The sequence below is a fragment of the Cucurbitaria berberidis genome (genome assembly GCF_010015615.1).
Source record: "Cucurbitaria berberidis CBS 394.84 unplaced genomic scaffold K460scaffold_5, whole genome shotgun sequence".
Classification (NCBI taxonomy): domain Eukaryota; kingdom Fungi; phylum Ascomycota; class Dothideomycetes; order Pleosporales; family Cucurbitariaceae; genus Cucurbitaria; species Cucurbitaria berberidis.
In genome coordinates this window covers 801,980-823,885 of record NW_024468939.1, presented here as the reverse complement: position 1 = coordinate 823,885, position 21,906 = coordinate 801,980, and the positions used below count along the sequence as shown (strand labels likewise).

At 51.3% G+C, this 21,906-nt stretch overlaps 8 protein-coding genes across 8 annotated transcripts; 5 read left to right on the top strand and 3 right to left on the bottom strand.

Moving 5' to 3' along the window:
• The first annotated feature begins 513 nt into the window (after positions 1-513).
• K460DRAFT_170467 (phosphate permease) lies at positions 514-3,032 on the top strand. Its single transcript, XM_040926952.1, has 7 exons — positions 514-711; positions 759-815; positions 868-939; positions 989-1,301; positions 1,440-1,518; positions 1,583-2,014; positions 2,071-3,032. Exons 1-7 carry the CDS (start codon positions 655-657, stop codon positions 2,879-2,881), a joined length of 1,821 nt encoding a protein of 606 aa, XP_040784188.1. The 5' UTR covers positions 514-654; the 3' UTR covers positions 2,882-3,032.
• Positions 3,033-3,182: 150 nt separating this feature from the next.
• K460DRAFT_409082 (uncharacterized protein) lies at positions 3,183-4,274 on the bottom strand (the record flags this gene model as incomplete). Its single annotated transcript, XM_040937218.1, has 1 exon — positions 3,183-4,274. The coding sequence occupies one exon, from the start codon at positions 4,272-4,274 to the stop codon at positions 3,183-3,185; it is 1,092 nt and encodes a 363-aa protein (XP_040784187.1).
• Positions 4,275-4,536: 262 nt separating this feature from the next.
• Positions 4,537-9,055, bottom strand: K460DRAFT_318808 (RdRP-domain-containing protein; the record flags this gene model as incomplete). The annotated part of the gene is made up of 2 exons (XM_040930403.1): positions 4,537-5,818; positions 5,869-9,055. The coding sequence occupies 2 exons, from the start codon at positions 9,053-9,055 to the stop codon at positions 4,758-4,760; spliced, it is 4,248 nt and encodes a 1,415-aa protein (XP_040784186.1). The 3' UTR covers positions 4,537-4,757.
• A 1,056-nt stretch (positions 9,056-10,111) lies between these two features.
• K460DRAFT_388516 (uncharacterized protein) lies at positions 10,112-13,795 on the bottom strand (the record flags this gene model as incomplete). Its single annotated transcript, XM_040935697.1, has 14 exons — positions 13,512-13,795; positions 13,234-13,384; positions 13,080-13,180; positions 12,447-13,033; positions 12,232-12,416; positions 11,707-12,195; positions 11,591-11,667; positions 11,407-11,548; positions 11,364-11,370; positions 11,215-11,324; positions 11,048-11,181; positions 10,681-11,011; positions 10,579-10,644; positions 10,112-10,545 (listed from the first exon to the last, which is right to left on the bottom strand). Exons 1-14 carry the CDS (start codon positions 13,581-13,583, stop codon positions 10,112-10,114), a joined length of 2,886 nt encoding a protein of 961 aa, XP_040784185.1. The 5' UTR covers positions 13,584-13,795.
• K460DRAFT_170447 (uncharacterized protein) lies at positions 13,500-14,222 on the top strand. The gene has a single exon (XM_040926951.1). The coding sequence runs from the start codon at positions 13,662-13,664 to the stop codon at positions 14,100-14,102; it is 441 nt and encodes a 146-aa protein (XP_040784184.1). The 5' UTR covers positions 13,500-13,661; the 3' UTR covers positions 14,103-14,222.
• A 663-nt stretch (positions 14,223-14,885) lies between these two features.
• On the top strand, positions 14,886-17,348 carry K460DRAFT_369637 (D-lactate dehydrogenase mitochondrial precursor). Its single transcript, XM_040933997.1, has 10 exons — positions 14,886-15,312; positions 15,366-15,558; positions 15,606-15,714; positions 15,775-15,871; positions 15,952-15,986; positions 16,040-16,141; positions 16,200-16,487; positions 16,544-16,565; positions 16,623-16,830; positions 16,884-17,348. Exons 1-10 carry the CDS (start codon positions 15,043-15,045, stop codon positions 17,210-17,212), a joined length of 1,653 nt encoding a protein of 550 aa, XP_040784183.1. The 5' UTR covers positions 14,886-15,042; the 3' UTR covers positions 17,213-17,348.
• A 118-nt stretch (positions 17,349-17,466) lies between these two features.
• Positions 17,467-18,866, top strand: K460DRAFT_369635 (aspartate-semialdehyde dehydrogenase). Its single transcript, XM_040933996.1, has 4 exons — positions 17,467-17,568; positions 17,618-17,875; positions 17,924-18,655; positions 18,705-18,866. Exons 1-4 carry the CDS (start codon positions 17,514-17,516, stop codon positions 18,770-18,772), a joined length of 1,113 nt encoding a protein of 370 aa, XP_040784182.1. The 5' UTR covers positions 17,467-17,513; the 3' UTR covers positions 18,773-18,866.
• A 277-nt stretch (positions 18,867-19,143) lies between these two features.
• Positions 19,144-20,294, top strand: K460DRAFT_369634 (ribosomal protein S4e). The gene is made up of 4 exons (XM_040933995.1): positions 19,144-19,261; positions 19,328-19,691; positions 19,814-20,053; positions 20,109-20,294. Exons 1-4 carry the CDS (start codon positions 19,189-19,191, stop codon positions 20,218-20,220), a joined length of 789 nt encoding a protein of 262 aa, XP_040784181.1. The 5' UTR covers positions 19,144-19,188; the 3' UTR covers positions 20,221-20,294.
• The last annotated feature ends 1,612 nt before the right edge of the window (positions 20,295-21,906 follow it).

Sequence of the window (21,906 nt, the reverse complement as noted above, 5' to 3'; positions counted from 1 at the left end):
CTATAGACAATGTTGAGCATTCCACCCTGTCGTCTATACATTTTGACTACCCCAGACTGACCTGCCGAAGGCCATCCCAAGAGAATGGTCCATGGCACCGGCATGGCATCGGGTTATCAAGCGTTCAAGTCCTGCAATGAACCTACCGGCCAACAGGATCACGGCGCGTGCCATGTGCCATGTCTAGCGAGAAGTTGCATGGGGACAGTTTTGAGTCGAGTGATGGACCAATCACGAGCGAAAACGTGAAAGCGTGCACGTTTTCTGTGGTGCGACTGCGGCAACGCCCTCCCGTATGGCGTATGATGCTAAGCCATCGCAAGAGCTCGTCCGAGTCTCGACGGGCTGCGTCAGGCTTATCTACTAATTGATATTGAGCGGAATGGCACTCGTCTTGCCCCTCTGTGCACCAGTCTCTAGGGTTAGGCCAGGCAGACGAAAAACATAGTAACCTGCAGCAACCACGTTGTTACAGGCCTTATATCCTATCACAGTACATGTTTAGCTCTCGTTTCTGACACCTGCCCGGCCGATCAAACCATTTTTATAATCCGCGCCTTCGAGCTGGCACAGCCTCGTTCCGTCCGTCCTTACTTGGACGAGTCTTTGGACTGAAGAACACACCTTCTCATCAGAGCGTTCACCTCCGTCCTCATGTTGTCGTTTGGGCGCGTTGGAAATGCAGCGTACAGAGACGTCCCCGGTGTCTATGTAAGTCATGGACCTTAGTCCTGCGATGTCACTGCTGACAAGCGAAGACCCATGTCAAGGATCCAAATGAGCGTCGTCGTATGGCCCTCGCGGAGGTCGACAAAGTGAGTATACGTGTTTAATACGCAGGTAGATTACTTTTATTAATATTTCTAGGCGCCTTTTGGGTGGTATCATGTTCGACTAGCGGTCGTTACCGGTATCGGGTTTTTCACAGATGCGTACAGTGTACGTGATATGTAGAGCAAGGCTGACAGTGTACTAACTCTACTCGCAGTTGTTTGCCATCAACCTCGCAGTCATCCTTCTTGGTATTGTATATTGGCAAGATGCAGAGCACCGAGGCATCATGCCTCATAATGCGGATACCGCCATCAAAGTCGCAACTTCTGCCGGGGCCATCTTCGGCCAATGTATATTTGGGTATCTAGGTGACTTGCTGGGGCGAAAGAAGATGTACGGCGTTGAACTCATGATTATCATCTCAACGACACTTGCGCAGTCACTCTGTGGAGAATCGACCAGTCTCTCTATTGTCGGCGTTCTTATCTTCTACCGCGTGGTGATGGGTATTGGCGTGGGCGGTGACTGTATGTGAGTCACGAACTCGGCAGATATGTCTCAAAGCTTTGATGAGAACGGCTTCTAAGCACCTCGGGACATGTCTTGCTAGTGGACGCTTTCTTTCTTCCCTCCCGTTCTATTGAGCTTCGCTAACCCGAAATCAGATCCACTCAGTGCAGTCATCACAGCAGAATTCGCCAGCACCCGGTACCGTGGAGGTATCATTGCAGCTGTCTTCGCAATGTGAGCGAATCTATGTACCAACTAGTTGTCAGACACAAACTAACAGTATACCTACTTTTCACAGGCAAGGGCTTGGTCAACTCGCCGCCTCTCTAGTGACACTCATTGTAGTTGTCGTCTACAAAGACCAGTTGATCACGGTAGCCACGGTTGGAGATTGTGTTGGCCAGTGTGCCTTGACGGTAGACAAGATGTGGCGCATCATCATCGCATTTGGCGGTATCCCCGGATGGTTTGCTCTCTACTATCGACTCACGGTTCCGGAAACACCCCGATACACCTTTGATGTACTTTACGATGTTGAAAAGGCGTCGGTTGATGCAAGGAAGTATCGCTATGGCAAGCAAGGGAACGTCGTCAACCCGGTCACTCAGGCGAAAGCACGCAGCGAGATGGCGAAGTACAAAACTCCTCAACCGACGTTGATAGAGGTCCTTCGCTTCTACTCGCAAAAGCGCCAAGCTATCAGACTCTTTGGCACTTCTATGTCGTGGTTGTATATCTACCCAACCCCAACGCAATACCCTAGACAACTTTCTGACCACCATGCAGCTTCCTTGACCTAGCTTTCTACGGTCTTGGTTTCTCCTCCGCATCCTTAATGTCCACAATGGGCTTCGACCAGCGCGCCAACCTATATCAGTACCTACGCAACACCGCGACCGGGCAAATCGTGCTAATCTGCGCCGGCGCCCTACCAGGCTACTGGCTCACCGTCTTCACAGTCGACGCCATTGGCCGAAAACCTATCCAAATCGCCGGCTTCGGCATCCTTACCATAATCTTCTGCGTTCTAGGATTTGCTTGGCAAGGCCTTACAAAGACACATCTACTTGTGCTCTATGTCCTCGCACAATTCTTCTTCAACTTTGGTCCCAACGCAACGACATTCATCACGCCCGCCGAGATCTTCCCCACACGCGTACGCTCCACCGGCCACGGATTCAGCGCTGGAATGGGAAAACTTGGCGCCGTCTTCGCGCAAATCTTCTTCGCCCCCATGATAAAAAAGGGCGCTACGCATGATAACCCCACACCGTGGATCCATGGCGTGATGCAGATCTTCGCCTTGTTCATGTTTCTGGGTATGTTGACGAGTCTTCTTGTTCCGGAAAGTAAGCGCGCGAGACTGGAAGAACTGGCCGGAGAGAAGGACGATGTGTACGAGCTGCAAGCGAGTAATTGGAGAAACAGGGGCGGAGCAGCAGCAGCAACAGCGGTCGATATTGAAGCGCCAGCTGTTGCTAGAGGCAGTGGAAGTGCGATGAGCGGGAAGAGTACCGAGGGGATATTAGGAGATGGGGATATTGAGAAAAAGCGGTGGAAAACGAGGCACTCTGAGTTACAACCGCATGCTCTCTGATGATTTGATTGTAAATCGGAACTCTCTGGACATTTTGCATGGTGTTTAAGCGTCACAATCTTTCAATGGGCTTTCTCTTTTGTTATCACATCATGTAGCATACTTCCATTCTCCTTACTCTTGCTCTATACCCTTATATTGGGAAGTTGTAGCGAGATAGCTAGTGTATAGACTATATCGAGGACATTGATCTGCGTCACGCATTGCTTTGTTCGAATACATCGCTTGATGAAGTTTCGTCCTTAGTTTCTATGACAGATTCACATGTGATTAAGCTGCATACGTCCCCAGTGTCGTAATCTCAGCCATCACCACCAGCTCCTCGGTCGAATACCCTTACACTGCCATCCCCCTTGATCTGATACAGAAACTCCCTCCCCTTCCCGCTCTCCTCGACCTCCTTCCCCTCATTTTCAAATCCTAATTCCAACCAATCCACCTTCTGCTCAGTAACGCGCACAACCCCGCTAACATCCCTCGCAACGCCAGTGTCCAAGACTCTGACCCCTAGTATCCTGCGACTCATATGCGCGCACTGCACGAGGAGATTGTGGTGCGCGATTTCGAGCGGTTGGGGCGGCGTGGAGAGGCTGAGAAGCGGTGTATCGGATTGAAGGTGTGTGAGGACATGCGAGACGGTGGGCAGTGTATGGAGACTGAGGATCAGCGAAGTGAACGCCGAGGGAGTGATCGTGGGGTCAAGCGCTAGGAGGAGATCGGGATTGTCGAGGACGATAAGTGTCCTTCGTTTCGGGGTTGACGTGGTGAGTGAGGAGACTGCGCTCGAGATTGTGGTTTTGAGATGTGCGAGTTCGAGCGTCTTGAGGGTGTAATGACCTGGCACACTCTGATTTGCACTCGCTGGTTCTACTACAACGCTCGAAGCGGTAGGATCCCTCTGCGCTGGTGTAGCTGGGGCTGGTGGTCCCCGCGCAGGCACTACTCGTCCTGGCGGTCCTCGTACAGGCAGTGTCGGCGGCGCCCTCGTTAGGGATATTGGAGGTGTCCTAGCATCTTTCAAACCTGCAACTTGCGCTCTTTTCCCTTCATTCCCTATTATCCCATTCCCAATCGCCTCTGACCCCGTTCCACTCAACCCATCCACAAACGCAAAGCTCCCTTCCCGCCTCAGCCTCTCTAGATCCAAACCCGCACCCTTCCGCGCCTCTTGCTTCCAAAACTCGTATTCCCTCATCCAACTAACAAGCACAACATTTGGTCCCTCTTCTCCACCATCTCGTGTACTACTGTCGCTCAGCGCATTGCACAGGAACCTGATTATCAGCCAATTCGCGCTGGCACCGAGGGTGCTTGTGAGGAGGAGAAGCGAATCATCGCGCGGGAGGTTTATGGAGGGTTGGAGGAGTGGCGGTATGCGAGTAGATGGTGGCATTGCGAGTGGGGATGCATGGAGAAATTATGTTATGCGGCGCATCACGGAGTTAATCTGGTCGTTATCGATAAGTGACGCTACATTGTCATACACGAAGAGAAGAGCTTCGATCGTCTTTCTCAAAATCACACCTTAGGATTGCAAACATTCGTGTGTATCGTTTTACATTCTTTAAACTTTTTTTGTGCTTTTCAAAAATATACCTGACGATGAACGGTCGACCATACGCGACCTCATCCATCACGTCTGACCGCAAAGTAACCCCGCTCGTGCATTTCTGTATCCTTTTGTCCAACCCTCCCCTCCTGGCAAGGTAACATGGTAGCTACCAGCAGGAACGAGGTGAAAACAGCCATATGCTAGCTTTCTGTATCATTACGCCAAAATCCCGACCGTCATACCTACTTTCCCTGTCGCACACTAATCGTCCCCCATTACGGCTGGGTCATTTCCACCGCAGTCGACCTTCGCCCTTGTCGCCGCCTACTTAGCATCTCGCTTCCAGTTGTATGCCTTGGTAACCGGCGGCGACAAGGAATCGAATGTCGATGCTGGCGGTACCCTAGAGGTAGACATTGGACCTAAGATAGACAGGCTCTCCTTTCGTCCAGCTGGCTTATGGTCCTGCTTTAATACCGTAACATCCCGTAACACTTCTTGCTTTTGGTCTTCTTTCTGCTCCTTTGATGCGAAATCGAATTCCAGCTCCAATAGCGCTCCATTCGTTCTCGATCCTCCTAGTTCAGCAGCACCAACTCCGACATCGAGAGTAGTAGTAGCGCCGGTATTCTTCTTATGTCGATGCGAAGGTTCTTGATGGGTCTCGACCGGTTCCAGACGTTGAATGACTGTGGCTCCCGTCGCTATCTTACCTAACTCGCTGGGGAAGAGCCATGGAAAAGAGATCAACGGCATGTGTTCTGGCTCCATAGCTCGAACTGGTACTTCCTGGCCTCCAATGATCTTGGTGGCATGGCACTCCTTCAAAGCCGCATCCATCTCTGCTGCCGTAACAGTGTACATGGCAGCGACGAATGGTCCTAATCGATTCCAATCTGCCATGTTGGTCATCTCTGCCGCAGCCCGACAAGTCTCCTTGTACTGAGCTTTCAACGCTCCGATTGTTCTACCGAATTCTTCGGCGAACTTATAATCGCGGCTCTCATGGTTGTGTGCAAGAACGAAGACCGACCAGGCTTCAAACTCTGTGCGTATACCATGTTTGGCCATTAGCCGCTTGAGAGACTCGTCGTAAGAGAGTTTGATCTCAGCTGCTTTTTTCAGAAGGCTCTCGTCATTCTCGAAAGCGCCGAGGATGCGATTGTCGAATGCATTCCCCCAATGGGGCTTAAAGTCAACGAGCTGTACTTGGTCGAAGAGCATGCCTAAGATCTTCCTGGACTTGTAGATTCTGATCTCCGCGATGTGCTTCTTCTCCATGAAGTGGGGCCATTTGGATGGTCTCAACTCGCGATCCATCACAGCTGGGATGCCGCTCTTTGGATAATCGACAGCTTGCGAGTGTAACTTGGCTAAATCGAGACCTACCATACTCTCAATACACTGCATTACAGCACGAGAAATTAGAACTTACAGATATCACTGCTCACGCCTTCTGCGTTGAAGTCTGCTTGCGCCAAGTGAGCGTGCGCAATCTGGCCGAGAGAGTCGTTCTTCATATACGTCACGAAGAATGCGCTAACATCTGCAATGGTGATGGGCTGGTCAGTCTCAATTGGCCTTTCCGGCGTAAAGTCCATGGGTGGCACGTTAATAGTCTCGGGTAGTAGGTCGCTGTCCCACAAGACCATATAGTCGTCGCCGTCAAGATCGCCTCCAGAGCACATATTAGCAAGATCCCGGTCGCCTGTTTGAGGAAGAACGACGACGTTCCTGAGATGGTGAAGCGCAGGTACGTCTACTGCGCGAACCACACGAATGTCACCTGGGTGCAGTGATGGGTTACGTGCAAGGATGCAGATGCCCTCGACGATTCTGTAGTGACCTTTCTTGTTGGTATCATCAACTTGGAGAAATATCTCTGGAAGAGTCGCGAGTTTCTCATCTCGTGTCGCATCGAGCCTCGATTGTGGGTCATCCATATGCCCTTTCAGGGTGGCCGTTTCGTCGACGCAACCAAGCACGAAAGCACCGTCGTCGATGGCGATACGAGCTTTCTCTTTCAGGTTTTTGATGGTGTAAGCACGCCAGAGCTTGAGTAAAGACATCATGAAAGGGTCTCGGGTCTTCATGAATCCATCGAGGACCATGCCCGCCATCGTGAGAGTGGTCTGGTTCATGTCGATATGCTTACGCAGCTTCACCAAGGCAATGTCTTCGTCAATCATGGCGTGCTCATAGTCGTTGACCATGTCTTGCTGCTTTCGTATGAAGACGTGGTCGGGTACACCAAGATTAGAGAGTACGATGATGATTTGCCGGTTGAAGAAGGGAGTTGCAAGTGCTGAGGATCGAATGATCTCGAGACCTTTGGACTCAGCTTCGAATTTCTGCTGACTAGGCCGTATGTGAACTTCGCTTCCGGTTAATGTTGGGTCAAGAGCAAGCACGCCTTTGCATCCCCCGAGTCGAAACTGAACCAATGGTGGTGGGTCATCGAAAGGGTTTGACAGTCCAAGCTCTTGTGCAGCCATTTGGGCCAAAAAGAGTGATATCTTGCCAACACCATCACTGAAATTATAACCGTTACGCTCGATGTCCGGGATTTTTATCGTCTTGACGTTAGTTGACATGGCACGAGTGGTGGAGAAACACTGGCCGAGGCGAGCGCCAAACTTTGCGACAGTCTTGATGTGATCGAATCGACCGAGAGACATGCGAATGTCGTCTGCTGATTTGGAAGAAGTTGGAGCGTAAAAGTATGCACCATGTTCACGGAATTGCGAGTTTCCGAAGGCCAGAAACTCGTAAAAGCGACCAGCTACCACGATACCGTACTTCATTGCTCGACGTACACGATCGAACACCGCTTCAGCCCTGTCATTGGGCATGTTCCTTAGGACACCTTCATTCCTCTCGTCGGAGAACTTGATGCGTATAAATTGATCAGAATCTGTCGCGTATTTGCGAGTTATTCGGTTTGAGGTTTCCATAATGGGTGAAGCTACGTGGATCATGGTCGGTGTGATAGTTGCAGAGCGCTGGAGGATGCAATAATTTGGCATCTTCTTTTCGAGACTATCCTTGCTGCGGATGTCGAAGATGTCCATCGGATTGTAGTAGGTATGTTGCTTGTCACAAACCTTCTCGAGGAGATATATAGCGTGTCGAAGATCCATTGAAAGGAGTCTTTCGAGGAACTCTCGGGTGATGTTGTGTTCTTTGAGATAGCCATTCGACAAGCATGCCTCGAGCTGATATCGGATTGGGAAACTCAAATGAATCTGGCCTACAACTAGATGATTGAATTGAGACTCCGTGGACTCCGTGGGCGGCTCGAGGTACGGGTGCGTGCCAGAGATCTCATCTTGTAAGAGACTCCACAGTGGAGACGCAATCCATTCTTTGACAGAGTACTGGTCACGGTCTTCGATTACAACACCATAGTCTGCGAGGGCATTGCTGAAATCTTTGAACTTCGCCGTGTTGAAGGTGGCCTCGTCGAAAGAAAACCGGTAACTAGTCCAACGACCCATATCAATGATAGCCTTGTCCTTTTGATCCATCAATGGGAGGTCTTTCAAATCGTTCCTTACGATGTCAGTCTCGCGAAACCAAGTATCCCAATCGTTCCAAATCTTGTCCCTCCGAGAGAAGCTGGTGTGCTTTAGACCGCCTATCTCCTCATTCTCGTTCTTCTGTATGAAGAATTGAGGCGAAGAATCGAATGGGATGATGAGAGTGGTTTGGCCGGTTTTCGGGTCGGAGACTTTATAGATATTTGAGAGTAAAGAAATCGGAAGTCGAAATCTGAACTTGCGCGTTTGATTGCCGAATTTCAGAGGGAACTGGATATCGAGCTCTTTGCGCTTCAAGTTTAAAGTCATCTGTATCCCACCATGCGACTCCACAGTGTGCATGGCAATCATGGACATGTCTGCAACTTTGATGCCGAAGTCGATGGAATTTGCGGAGAGTATGTTGAACTCATAGTACTGCTTTTTAGTGTCCAATGGGCTTGCAATAGTAGTAACGGATGGATTCAGCTCGTCCAAATTCACGATAAATGTGCCAACTCGAATACGCTGATGCGTAAGGTCGTTTGGTGGTGGTCGGAAGGTGACATACGCATTGTTATCGACAGCGCCTTGCTGAATTTCGATCCTCACGACAGTCCCATATGGTGACAAGGCAAGATAAACATCCTTAGTCCAGAACGTCTTTGGCATGCCTATAATTTTGATCTTTCGCTCCTGTTGGTAAGCCCAGTGTTTTTCGCCGTCTTTAGTGAGCGGTCTATGTAGCGAGCGCTGGCCACCTGGACCATTGCGATGCTGGTTGTTTCCATGTGCAGGTGAAGGTGGATTAGAGTGCCGTGATGCACTGGCGAGGTCAACGGGTCGTTCGGTGTAAGTTTCGTTGATCTGATGGCCATTCATGGTAAAGGATGATTGTTGCTTAGCCGGAGAACCCGGCGAGTCCAACCAGGCAGGAATTCGAGTGGATTGTTCAGGAGGCGTATCATGGCCTTGGGAGGCGGGCGAGGGCCTGAGGATAGGTCTATTCTGGTTGTATCCGTTGGAACTGTCTGAGTTTGAGCCTGTACGATGGCCACGATGGCCACCGCGACCACGCCGGTAGCCGCTGTTGCCACGGTTCATGTTGTAACCACTGTCGGAACTTGTTTCGGAGCTGCGCTCACTATATGCTTTGGCGGTTTGGTCTGGGGCTTGGGGAAACGCGTGCCGATCTTGGTGTAGGCGGGAGGGTGCGGTGTTGTGGAAAAATGGAGTCGAGTTGGTAGAGCCTGTGTTATACCGAGCTGGATCCATGCTTGTTTGTTGACGTGCTTGCGCTCACGCCAGCTCGATGGAACGACGGAGGAATCAAGGTGAAGGCGGCAACGAGACGCCCAATCGAAGGTGACTGCTACTTCGAGAAGGCAATATGGAGCGGCAGCTAAGGCTGGTGTGAAAGCCAACTGCACACCTTGGCTTGACGGCAAGTTCTGTAAGCGAATGCTTGATGATCTGTGGTTAGAGAGGAATGGGTTCGACCGATGGTTGTGTATTTGTTTGCTCGAAGTCGAGAAGCGAACAAGCGTTTGCGCCGAAGCCCTGACGAGGCAGGAACGACTCACTGCAGGTGCAGCCACCTTTACGCGATGGCCAAAGGCGAGTTTGACGATCGTATTTGGATAATTGAGCTTCTTGACGGAAGCGCAAATGAGAGCTCGGGTCGTAGATTATAAGAGAGTGGGTGGGGTTGGAGACCAAGTGAGGAAGCCACGATGAGAGGTCGCAAACAATTACTTGTAGAGAGATGTCTAAGACCAAATTATGAGACTTCCTTGACTCAGCCTGCAAGGTCAGTGCGTGTCTGTTGGCTGCAACTCTAGATCTTGAGAAATAAGCGTGAGAGTCGTTGGGAATGCGCATGAGAGGGTGTCTAGCCACGTGTGTAGATGATAGACGACGACGACAAGAGGAGAAGGTAACAAGAGAGGTAGATGTAAATTATGGAATATACTGATGCAAGGTAAAGGTAAGAATGAGACTGCGCATTAACATAGAACGTTTGGTATCTCGAAACTGTCAAAATTCCTGTATATCGCAATCCGAATACCCATGGCGTATCGAAAAGAGATATATACGCAGACTGCTTCTAACCTTCTACCTTGCATACTCATCGCAATCCATGCCGAACACTTACGTATCTCATAGATCAGTCATGGAACCATAGTCTTCATCTGATACCCTTCCAGTACCCGCCGTGAAATTCCCGGGCGTGAGTGGTGTGCCGGCCGGGACGTCATTCATGTCAAAATCTGCTTGCTCCATATCCTGCAGGCTGCCTCGCCTCTTCTTCATCAAGTGTGAATTCGTGGATTGATGCTCGTCTTCATTATCTGATATGGCAAAACCAACAGTCGTATGCCGACGATTTGGTGACATCTGCCCCAAAGCCGAACGCTTCCTCGGCGACGGTTTTGTTGACGCAGGTCTCGAAATTAGTGCCGGTTTCTGGGTGTAGGGAGTGTGCATCGCAGGCACTTTGAACGACGGGCGTGGCTTAGGACGCTTGTGATGTGAGCCACCACTTTGTGAGGAGTAAGGGTCGGATGAGGCGAAAGTCGTGTTCGCCATATCTTCTGTTGCGGTGTGCGGGCTGCCATTGGTATCACTTGTGACCTTCGTCACAATGGCTTGTGTATTGTTTGCCGACTCGCGACGTCGATGTTCTCGCGACGCTCGCGGGTTAGAGTCATTGGCCTCCGTGTGCGAACGAGATGCTGACCGTATTACCAACGGGTTCTGGGTTGCAAGGTCCAGGCCCATCGATGCCAGCACGTTCTTCCTTACGGTCCGCAGCTCATCTAACTCTACTTCTTGTTCTGAACATCGGTCTGTGAGTTCTTGAATTCTGTTCTTTAGAGGCGGAATAGAAGTCTGCAAAAGCTGGAGGTCCTTGCGCGTCTCGTCGTATGCATCCTTGGCCTGCCGGTTGTTCTTTAGGGCGCTTTGAAGCTGGCCACTGAGTTCATTGCGCTCTTCTTCGGCTTTTATGGAAGCAGCTTCCGTGGAGTTATCATATTTGACCTTCAGCTCCCTTAATGCCTCTTCGGAAGAATGTATGAGCTCCAGGTGAGTGACTTGTAGGTCGTCTAAACGCCCGCTGATGACCTCGAGCTCCGTTTCTGCGACCCCTAATCGGTTCTCAAGATCGCTTTCTCGATTCTTGAGTCGAGCGACCTCTTCAACCTGTCTAGAGGTAATTTCACGCTCGTCTGCCAATTTCTGTTCAGTGTCGCTAAGCAGACTCCGCAGGTGCTCTTGTTGCTCGTTAAGGTTGTAGTGGGCTTCCTCTTGCTGCTCTCGCGCTTCCTCAAGCTGGCTGAGCGTAGCTTTCAGCTCATCCAATTCCCTATCTCTAGCGCCAAGGCTCTCTTCGTGACGGAGCATCGTTGACCGATACTCTAGTTCCTTAGTATTGAAGTTCTCCTTAGTCGTACGCAGCATCTTATCCGCTCGTTCATTCGCTTCTGCAAAATCAGCCTTCAGCGCTTCTAGCTGCGCGGTGACCTTGTCGTTTTCATCGGCTATGCTGAGTTTTTCGTCCTCTAAGCCATCTAGGTGGAATCTGTCGTCAGCTGCCTGCGATTCAAGGGACGAGATCTGTTCAAGCAATGCAGCCACCCGCTGCTCTAGCTCCTTCGATTTCTCCTGCTCCATTCGCAGTGGTTCCTCAACAGTGTCGCAGCGTGTTTCGAGATCTTGGCAAATCTGCGCGACAGAACGAATAATTGAGTCACGTTGATAGAAGCTCTGGCTCTGGAGTTCCGACCTAAGACGATGTCTCCAGTCCTGTAGGTGCTGGCCGGTATGCGGCGTGGATCCCTGCTGGAAAAGGGATATGGTAGGACAGTCTGCCGTCTCCAAATAGTGAGAACACTTGTGGGTGACGGATGGATACTGGTCAAGTTTTTTTATCAGCGCAAGGGCAAGGGTATGAGGTAATGCTGGCTCCTCTATTTGAGTTCCAAGAGCTGTCGTCAATAACAAAGCAGTTGTGGCCGATGTCAGCTTCGCATGTAGTGACACAGCATATGTACGGCAGCTAGCACCTTCGTTCTTTATGCCAGCCTGTATAAAACGCCACGACTTCTTTTGTAAGGTGTCCGAGGATAGCGCGACTAATATCTTGGTTCGTAGCGGCTCGGAGGTAGAAACTCCAGTCTTAAGCTCATCGACCAGAATGACGAGGTTGGTCAACTCGTGTGAGGAAGGCGGTGAGACACATGCTTCAAGTATATCAACGAGCAGCGCCCGAATGGTACTCTCTTGAATTCGTGGAGCGAAAGCTGGGAGCGACATGGCGAGAGTCTCACCAAGGCAGTCTGGATCAGCGAACTGCGTCGCTTCCACCAAGCATTGCTCGTATTGCATCACAGTCTCCGACTGAAGGGTTTCCAGGCCTGCGATCGTAGCGTAAAAAGATAATGCCTCAAGTAGAATAGGCTGACTAATCGCTGTTCGCTTGGTCTTCTCCGACAGCTTTTGGACAGTGTTCCCTGCAAGGGAACTAGACCTGGGCCAGCTCTCTCTCACATGTTGATCCACGAACCGTAACGTTCTTGAAGCAATACGTATGCCTTCAATAGCGTCATCATCCGACACGCCAACAGAGCCCTTTAGAGCCCAGATCACACTCAGACATGTTAGTGTAATTGTCTTGTACGAGCTTTTTGTCGAACCAAATAGCTTTTTGCCCGAGGATGTCTTCCATTGTCTTTCCATGGTTTCGGTAGTTTTTGACGGCTCAGGGCCAGAGTCAGAATGCTCTACAAGAAGAACTATACCGAAACACCATAGCAACAGCATGGAGTCTCGTGCGGCGTTCTCCGAGTATAAAATTTGACATAGTTCGGTGTCGAACTGTTGTCTTGTGTCGAGGGGAAGATGGGAGAGAATTTGCCGACATGCTCCGTTCAACATACTATATACCGACTTCAGGGTGTCAACATGTGGGGTTTGTATTGCCTTCTCAAAGACATGGAGGAAGAATGACTGTGCGGCAGCCGGTAATGGGATTGACTCCGGAAGGGGCCGTGAAAGTAGGAGCACACATAGCTCGGTATACTGTACTATGTGAGCGTTAATCTACACCGTCAGACCCTGTACTTACATCCTTGAAGTCCTGGTGCGAAGAGTTTGCTTGGGTCAGCAGAGCATTGAGAAGCCCGGGATTTCGAAGCAATAGTTCATGCCGGAATTCTGAGGCATGACCTAATCGCAGGATCAGTTGATTGCGCCGCCTTGTAAGGCAGAAGATTACATACTCAGGGCATGCAAGACACGCAACGCGTAAGCCCAGAGTGGTAAAGCTTCGCAAACAATTGTTGCCAGCTTGCTCACCGCACATGGTGGCCGGCTGTGGATGCATGCTCGAATGGTCGAAATGTCGGCGCGAGCCAGTAGATCGGCCAAGCCCTACGGACTCTCGCGTCAGCACTCTTTACCTACATATGCATCAAGTCATGTGTTCTACTACAGTAGTATGTACGACACAGACTTGCATCAAAAGCTGGGGTACAGTTGCGGAGAAGGGGCCACTCACCGCAAGAGAGGCTGGGTATGGACACTCAATGATCCTCGTCACTTCCGATGATAGTGCTGTGCCAATGTCCATTATGACTGCTCGGTCGGTTGAGGCAAGGTATTCGTATTCGGAGTGGTGCCGGACTATCTTCGTGGAGTGAGTTCGACCATGCGCCGAAGTGTTTGCGTTACCGCTGCCCTGACAACCGATGAGGCGCCGGGATTACCGGTACTACGCTTCCGCATTGGAGTGCACACCACCGACCACGAACTCACCGCACGTCTGACAGACTCTTGTTGCACCCTTACACTTGATTTACGTCAGCCTATACCGACGGTGCATTCGGGACGCGCAATATGGCCGTTCTCTGGGAAGCATTGCGGGGGTTGTACAGTCCCTGGCTCCCTTTGCTACCTAATTGGCGGCTTTTTATTGCACGCTTCATTGCTTTTTTGGAAGCGGCTCCATGGTCTCCTCCACGCTCTACACTCCCTCAGCCAATTCGAACGACACCGTTGTCAAGGCTCACTCCGCGCCTCGGGTTGCCGCTCACCGTCCCTGCGGCAATTGTCCGAGTCTGGGCGTCTGTTCTCTTCCTTCACCGACTAACGAGAGCCTCTAGGTTGCTTTCAGCAGCGAGCGTGGGATGAGATGGCCCAACATCCATGCGGAGCTTGTCCCCCACCTGCACATTGTCAGCCAGCAGTGCTGTGCTGCACAAACAAGGAGTGAGTTTTGTGAGGGTAATCGTATCACAGACGTCGGCGAGGTCACTTGCCGCTCAGCTCCATCGCAGGAAGTATCTTTGTCGGGCTTCGCTAGAGCTTCGAAGCCACGGGCAACGGCTATCTAAACCCGAAGGCTACTGCGCGGTCCCTGGCAGACGCCTCGCCTGTCCCCAGACTGGGCTTTATAGAAAAGGAAGTTCAGGTTGCAGCAGCACAGCACGCGAGTGATCCAGGGCCATAGCTTCGGTGCTCGTCTGTGGCCGTTGGAAACGCCCTGTCACGCGACTGAGATCATTCGGAATGTCATTCAGCGTCACCTGTCGCCACGATGCGTCTCGACAGCACATCTCTACTAGTCGTTGCCCTGGTCTTCCCCGCAATTACCATGCTTCATGCTCAAGCCCCCTTGCAGCTGATCATGCATGCCATCCTGATGTTGCGTGAGCCGAAGAAATTTGATACTGAATATCGGAATCTAATCAGCCTCCCACGTTGCCACTGGTCCATCCCGCGACTTTTCAGATGCTTTGTTGCGTGTTTGCCTGTGCGCTGGCCATCAAAGCTCGAAGCGACACCCATTCAGGAAAGTTGCGCCAACTGCGTTTAACTCAAATAGCTCTCCCCGCTCTGTACCGTCCATGTTCTAACTCCACTAACATAGCGCATCCAGCCCTGCAGCTATGTTCCTGTCTATTCTTCTATCACTCTAGCTTACAATTCGCGGCGTGACCCATGGCCATCCGAAGTGGGTTCTGCATTTTAGTTCAATCACGCAACTCAACGGTCTACCGTCGCTCACTTTCTTTCTGTCCGACTTCATTATGTTCCGCCAGCCAGCAGCTCGATTGAGGCAACTTGCCTCGCCTCTACTCAAGCGGGGTGGGTCCCGAGCGCAAACGGGAGCCGAGCAAACTTTCAAACCGAAACACATCCAGAGACCTTTCTGGAACTCTGGTAGGGTGCTGCTATTCTCGGCTGTGACTGGCACGACGACTTATTTCTACGGTGCCAACGACGATCCTCACCGGCTTCAGCTGTCATGGCTTAAATCCTCGGGTCCTCAATATGCGTCCAAGAGAGAGATGCAAAAGGCAAGTTCTCATTCGTACTTGAATCATCATTCGTATGCTAATACTAGTCGTAGGCCATCGGAGAGTTAAGGGAGACGTTGGGCGAAGATGCGATTAGTACAGATGACGAGGATCTACTCAGGCACGGGTACTCGGAATGGTCTTCCATCAACATCGAGCAGCTGCCAGTGGCAGTAGCGTATCCAAAATCGACAGATGAAGTCTCTCAGATCGCAAAGCTCTGTTACAAGTACAAGATACCCATGAGTATGTTCGCGAAGGTACACTATGGTCTTCTTGCTGATCTGGTGCAGTTCCTTATTCTGGAGGATCGAGTCTGGAAGCCAATTTCGCCGCTCCATACGGTGGTATGAGCATCGATTTCACCTTCATGGACCAAATCATTGCACTACACGCAGACGAGTAAGCAGCAACTATGACCGTTTGAGGTTGGAGTCAACAGGACTAACGTGGACTTCGTAGTATGGATGTTGTCGTTCAGCCCTCAGTTCCCTGGATGAGCCTCAACGACCAGATCAAGGACTCTGGCCTTTTTTTCCCTGTCGATCCTGGCCCGTCGGTAAGCGCTTTTGAGTTTCCCCAACCTTGCTTCGGCATCCCCAAAGGGGCATCCCGAGCCGATGTTAACCAACGTGTCAGGCTAGAATTGGAGGCATGGTCGGAACAAGCTGCAGGTAAGAGAGCTGTACTTGAGCAATATCTGGGATGACGAATAACAAATTGACAGCGGAACCAACGCTGTTCGATACGGAACCATGAAAGATTGGGTTATCAATCTCACTGTGGTCCTCGCAGATGGCACAGTGATCAAGACACGACGTCGACCGCGGTATGCTAGACTAGACCCTATCCTTTTTGCATCGTACGTATTCCTAACCTTGACGCAGGAAGTCTTCAGCCGGATACAATTTGACCAACTTGTTCATTGGCTCAGAAGGAACACTAGGTATAGTGACTGAAATTACTTTGAAGCTGGCTGTTGTTCCACAGGAAACCAGTGTTGCGGTCGTAACATTCCCCACAATCCGTGATGCAGCAGCGGCAGCATCCAAAGTCCTGCGCGCAGGTGTGCCCGTAGCTGCAATGGAGATCATGGACGATGTACAGATGGGTGTCATCAACAAGGCCGGGTCAACAACTAAGCAATGGAAAGAATTGCCAACTATGTTCTTCAAGTGAGTTACACAAACATGTTGCACTACCAAGCGCACAAGCTAATAACCTCAAACAGATTCTCGGGAACAAAGGCAGGGGTAGGTTCAGCCCTGTGTGTCATACAATTACCCGGAATGGAACTGACTGCATGACAGGTACAGGAAAACATCGAGCTGGTAAAATCTATAGCTAGGGCACATAAGAGTGGGGACTTTGAGTTTGCCGTCAATGCTGAAGAGCAAAAGACTCTCTGGTCAGCGCGTAAAGAGTCTCTTTGGAGCATGCTAGCGCTCCGTCGTGAGGGTGATGAGGTATGGTCTACAGACGTAGCTGTTCCGATTTCTAGGCTCCCGGATATCATAGGTACGAAATGGTCCGACTAGTCTCTATGCCGGGGTGTATTAACTCGACCACAGAAATCTCCAAGAAAGAAATGGACGATCTGGGTCTCTTTGCAAGCATACTAGGTCACATTGGAGACGGCAACTTTCACGAAAGCATCATGTATAACAGCAAAGACCCAAAAGAGCGGGCGGCTGTTGAAAAGTGTGTCCATGACATGGTCGACCGCGCACTTGAGATGGAGGGTACTTGCACCGGCGAGCATGGTATAGGCTTGGGAAAGAAGGCGTCTCTCCAAAAGGAGCTTGGAATAGATACGATCAACGTGATGAGAAGCATCAAAAGCGCTTTGGATCCGCATTGGCTCATGAACCCAGGGAAAATCATGGATGCGCTGGAGTAGGTCTGCATGGCACGATAGGCATTGGTTCTTTATTTCTTAACAAACTTGCATTGGGCGGCTGTTTGACATTCTACGCTGCATCTGCGGGGGAGCATATATAGACGGCATCAATCATCACTCCATTTTAATATGGCCCTAACCTTGCTATGCGACGCCGAAAAGTCGGGGTCTCCTGATGTTGGATCATGTGTCATGGGCTGAGATGTTCGGACCTCCGTGATCGGTGGTGTCGCGTTTTCCAACCCCACCCGCGTCATAAAGCTTTGGGATCTTCCATTGACTCATGTCTGTAACCACAACGATGGACGCTGAACACTTTACGTCGCCTAAACGGGAATTCCCTAAGAAGAAGTGCGGTGCGTATGGGTGCTCTAGAGGTTGAGCAATTAACTCACTCAATTGCAGGTGTGCTTGGTGCGACGGGCTCAGTGGGTCAGCGCTTCATCCTCTTGCTTGCGCTGCACCCGCACTTTGAGCTACACGCCGTCGGAGCTTCTGAGCGCTCAGCCGGCAAGAAATACAAGGATGCTGTTCGGTGGAAACAGGCACTGCCGTTCACGGAGCGCATTGGAGACTTGGTGGTGAAGAAGTGTGTGCCTGAAGAGTTTAAGGAGTGCGATTTGATCTTCTCTGGCCTGGACAGCGATGTTGCAGGAGACGTTGGTATGCAAACCGAGTAAGAGGATGCGCATCGTGCTAACCATGACACAGAAATGTCCTTCCTCAAGTCCAATCTCGCCGTCTTCTCCAACGCAAAGAACTACCGTCGCGACCCTCTTGTGCCGCTCGTCGTTCCCACCGTCAACCTCCCCCACCTGGACGTGATCAAGCATCAGCGGGCACACCATAAACTGGAAAAGGGTTTCCTTGTCTGCAACTCGAACTGCGCCGTCATTGGCATCGTCATCCCTTTCGCAGCCCTACAAGAGAAGTTCGGCCCGGTAGACCAAGTATCCGTTGTCACCATGCAGGCCGTCTCTGGTGCCGGCTACCCAGGCGTAAGCAGCATGGACATCATCGACAACGTCGTCCCCTTCATATCCGGCGAAGAAGACAAGCTGGAGACGGAAGCGTCCAAGATTCTCGGCAGCGTCAACGACGATGTTACAGGCTTCGTCGACCAGCCCATGAAGGTATCTGCAGCGTGCAACCGCGTCCCTGTGCTAGACGGACATACAGCATGCGTGTCGCTGCGCTTCCAACGCCGTCCGGCGCCAAGTGCGGAAGAGGTCAAGCAGGCCATGCGCGAGTATGTGTCTGATGCGCAGAAGCTGGGTTGTCCGTCTGCGCCCAAGAATGCGATTGTGGTTATGGAGGAGCCAGATCGGCCGCAGCCGAGGTTGGATAGGGAGACGGATCGGGGGTATGCTGTTAGTGTGGGACGGATACGAGAGGATGAGGCGGGCATGTTTGACATCAAGTTTGTTGCGCTCAGTCACAACAGTAAGTGCACTACATTCAGGAAACGGAAGACTGAGCTAATCCATCGTAGCTGTCATTGGAGCTGCTGGGTCGTCGATTTTGAACGCAGAGGCAGCGGTGCTGAAGGGATATGCATAGGTTTGACACAGATTGGCGTCCAAAAGGTTTCAATAGACATTAAAGATACCAAAAATCAAATACCGTTCACTATACGAGGAATGTGTCTCGTGCATATATGTTGCCAAATTGACATATCTATTCGTTGCTAAGTGAAAGTGTAGGTTTCTTTGCCATAAGACGTCTGACGGTACTTGAGGTATTTACATCACTAATGAAAAATTGTAAAGACCACTAAAGATTTTTATTAGCCTACTTGCTGTTGGTGCACTCCCGAAGTCATGTGAGGATGCTCGCGATGGTCGATTTTTTATTTACGGGGTTAGCGCGCCAAGGCCTCGCTTCGCACAGCGCAGATGTCAATATTCGACCACCGATTCTGAACACTCGCCAGGACTCCGACAACCTTCGACGACTAACCTCACAAAACAGTCAAAATGGGCCGTGGACCAAAGAAGCACCAGAAGCGCCTCAGCGCGCCCTCGCACTGGCTTTTGGACAAGCTGTCCGGTATGCTGACTCCTGCGACTGCAGTCGCTCGAAACAACGAAAAGAAGCAGGACTGACATTTCTCAGGTGCCTACGCACCCAAGGCCTCCCCCGGTCCTCACAAGCTCCGCGACTCGCTGCCTCTCGTCATCTTCCTGCGTAACCGCCTCAAGTATGCGCTCAACGCCCGCGAGGTCAACGCCATCCTCATGCAGCGCCTCGTCAAGGTTGACGGCAAGGTCCGCACCGACTCGACGTTCCCCTCTGGTTTGATGGACGTCATCTCGATCGAGAAGACTGGCGAGAACTTCCGCCTCATCTACGACACCAAGGGCCGCTTCACCGTCCACAGGATAACTGATGAGGAGGCACAATACAAGCTTGGCAAGGTCAAGCGTGTCCAGCTCGGCAAGGGCGGCATTCCCTACTTGGTTACGCACGATGCGCGAACGTAAGTTCCCGCTCCATCAGCCGTTGACCAGAGTGTGGGCTAGGTGATTGAGGGAAACCTTTTTCACCAGGCATACGACCAGGGTCTGGCTATGTCATGAAATGATGCTAAACAACGTGTAGAATCCGCTACCCCGACCCGTCCATCAAGGTCAACGACACTGTCAAGATCGACCTCAGCACTGGCAAGATCTCCGACTTCATCACGTTCGATACTGGTGTCATTGTCATGGTCACCGGTGGTCGTAACATGGGTCGTGTTGGTGTCATCAGCCATCGTGAGCGCCACGACGGAGGCTTCAACATTGTCCACTTGAAGGACGCCGTTGACAACGAGTTCACCACTCGTGAGACCAACGTCATGTAAGTTGGACTTTTTTTTTTTGATTTGGTAGTGTCTTTACTAACGTACATGCAGCGTCATCGGAAAGGAGAAGCCATGGATCTCGCTGCCCAAGGGTAAGGGTGTCAAGCTCTCGATTGCTGACGAGCGTGACCGCCGCAGGGCGTACGCCATTGCTGGCCAGTAAGTGTGATGGCTGGAGAGAGGTAGATTAGCATATGAAGTTGGAATGATTCTATGAGCATCGGTGCAGGACTCGGATTCCCAAAACTAGGCGTTGATGACTTGTGGGGAGGCTGCAAGGGATCTGGAGCATCTCAATCATATGAACACCAAATCAGAACGAATCAAGCAAATAAAAACTTGACGTTGATAACTCGTGAATGAGTTGTAACTTATGATGTGAAGTTTCCACAGTCTACTAACATTGTTGGACTTGGATTCCCTAGAACTGTCCCTCCAGCTACTCCCCAGTCGAACCCCCAAGCTATCCCCTTCGTTGACGACTTGTGGGGAGAACGAATCAAGCAAATAAGGACTTGACGTGGATGATTTGTGAATGAGCTGTAAAGTGAAGTTTAACCATTGCACGAACACTGATATTGGACTTGGGCACACTCCTAAGCTACCCCTTGGTGGTCATGTACAATACAAGCTTTCACACATGTACTCAACAAACGATGAGATTGGGATGATCCAACATCGAGTGCCCACAATTTTTGAAACACTAATGTAGGACTCGGAGTGTCGCTGATGACTTGTGGGGAGGCAGGACAAGGATACTCTATAGAAAAGGATAAGAATATATAGTATATAGGGCAATTTGGAAGCGATACAAGGCGATGCTATTGTTGGTGGCTGACGGATTGGGGGATTTTGCCGTGGAGAGATAGGGGAGGCGCTATCTTTGGGCCTGATTGCAGATGCGGCACACCAAAGGCTGGGCGAGGCCATGAAGAAGAATTGAGCGCGACGTTGCAGACACTTGTTCCAAGGGACCCGACTATACTCTTTTGCTCGCGTGGATTCAGGCAGACGAGGCTCTGCGTGTTTGAGCACCAACGTTTGATGCAGAAAAAGCATGGTGACGGGGAACAGAGAGAGTGTTTTGATTGCGAGCTTCCGATGGCAATCTGCATGCCCCCCTGTCTCGCCACTCAGAGGCAGTGCTAGTCTGGCTTAGTCGCTTCTGCGCAGACGGCTTGTGTGACGGGTGCGAAATGAGGCCGGAGTGAGACTCGAGGACATGGCGAGAGAGAGACAATGGGGTTGCGAACAAAGGGCAGCCAGCCATCCACGAGAGGGGGAGGGGGGGCAACAAAGCCTGCTTGATCGAGAGGCGAGCAAGATTCTACGTACAATCGTAGTAGTAGTGTATGATTATTATTGCCTCTATGACCTAGACATTACCTAGCAGGAGGCATGGATTTCATCAATCATTCAACGCCTGCTCCAGCCTCCACCCCCTGCCATTGGCTGCTGTCCGCCTCCTGTGGTTCTCGAGCGACCGCGCGACCACGACCACGACCATCCACCGCCCGCCCACGCCCACGCCCACGCTTCCCCGCAACACTGCCATTGCCAACCCTCTCGAGCTGGGCGCCATTTCCGTCTCTCCTTCACATTCCATTCAGCGCACACGGTCGCCGCCTCCCCCAATGCTATACCAAGCATCCTCTGTACAACCCCAACCCCAACCCCAACCGTCACTCGTTTCACTATTGGCCCACCGCGCCTAACCCACTCTACACCACCTGCTGCGCCCACGCTCCCCCGTCTGTGTGCGCTCAACTTCCTCCCCCAAGGCCGCACTTGCAGGCCTGGGTACACCGACCCTCTCTCGCTCAACACCACACCTCACCGAGTCTCGAGA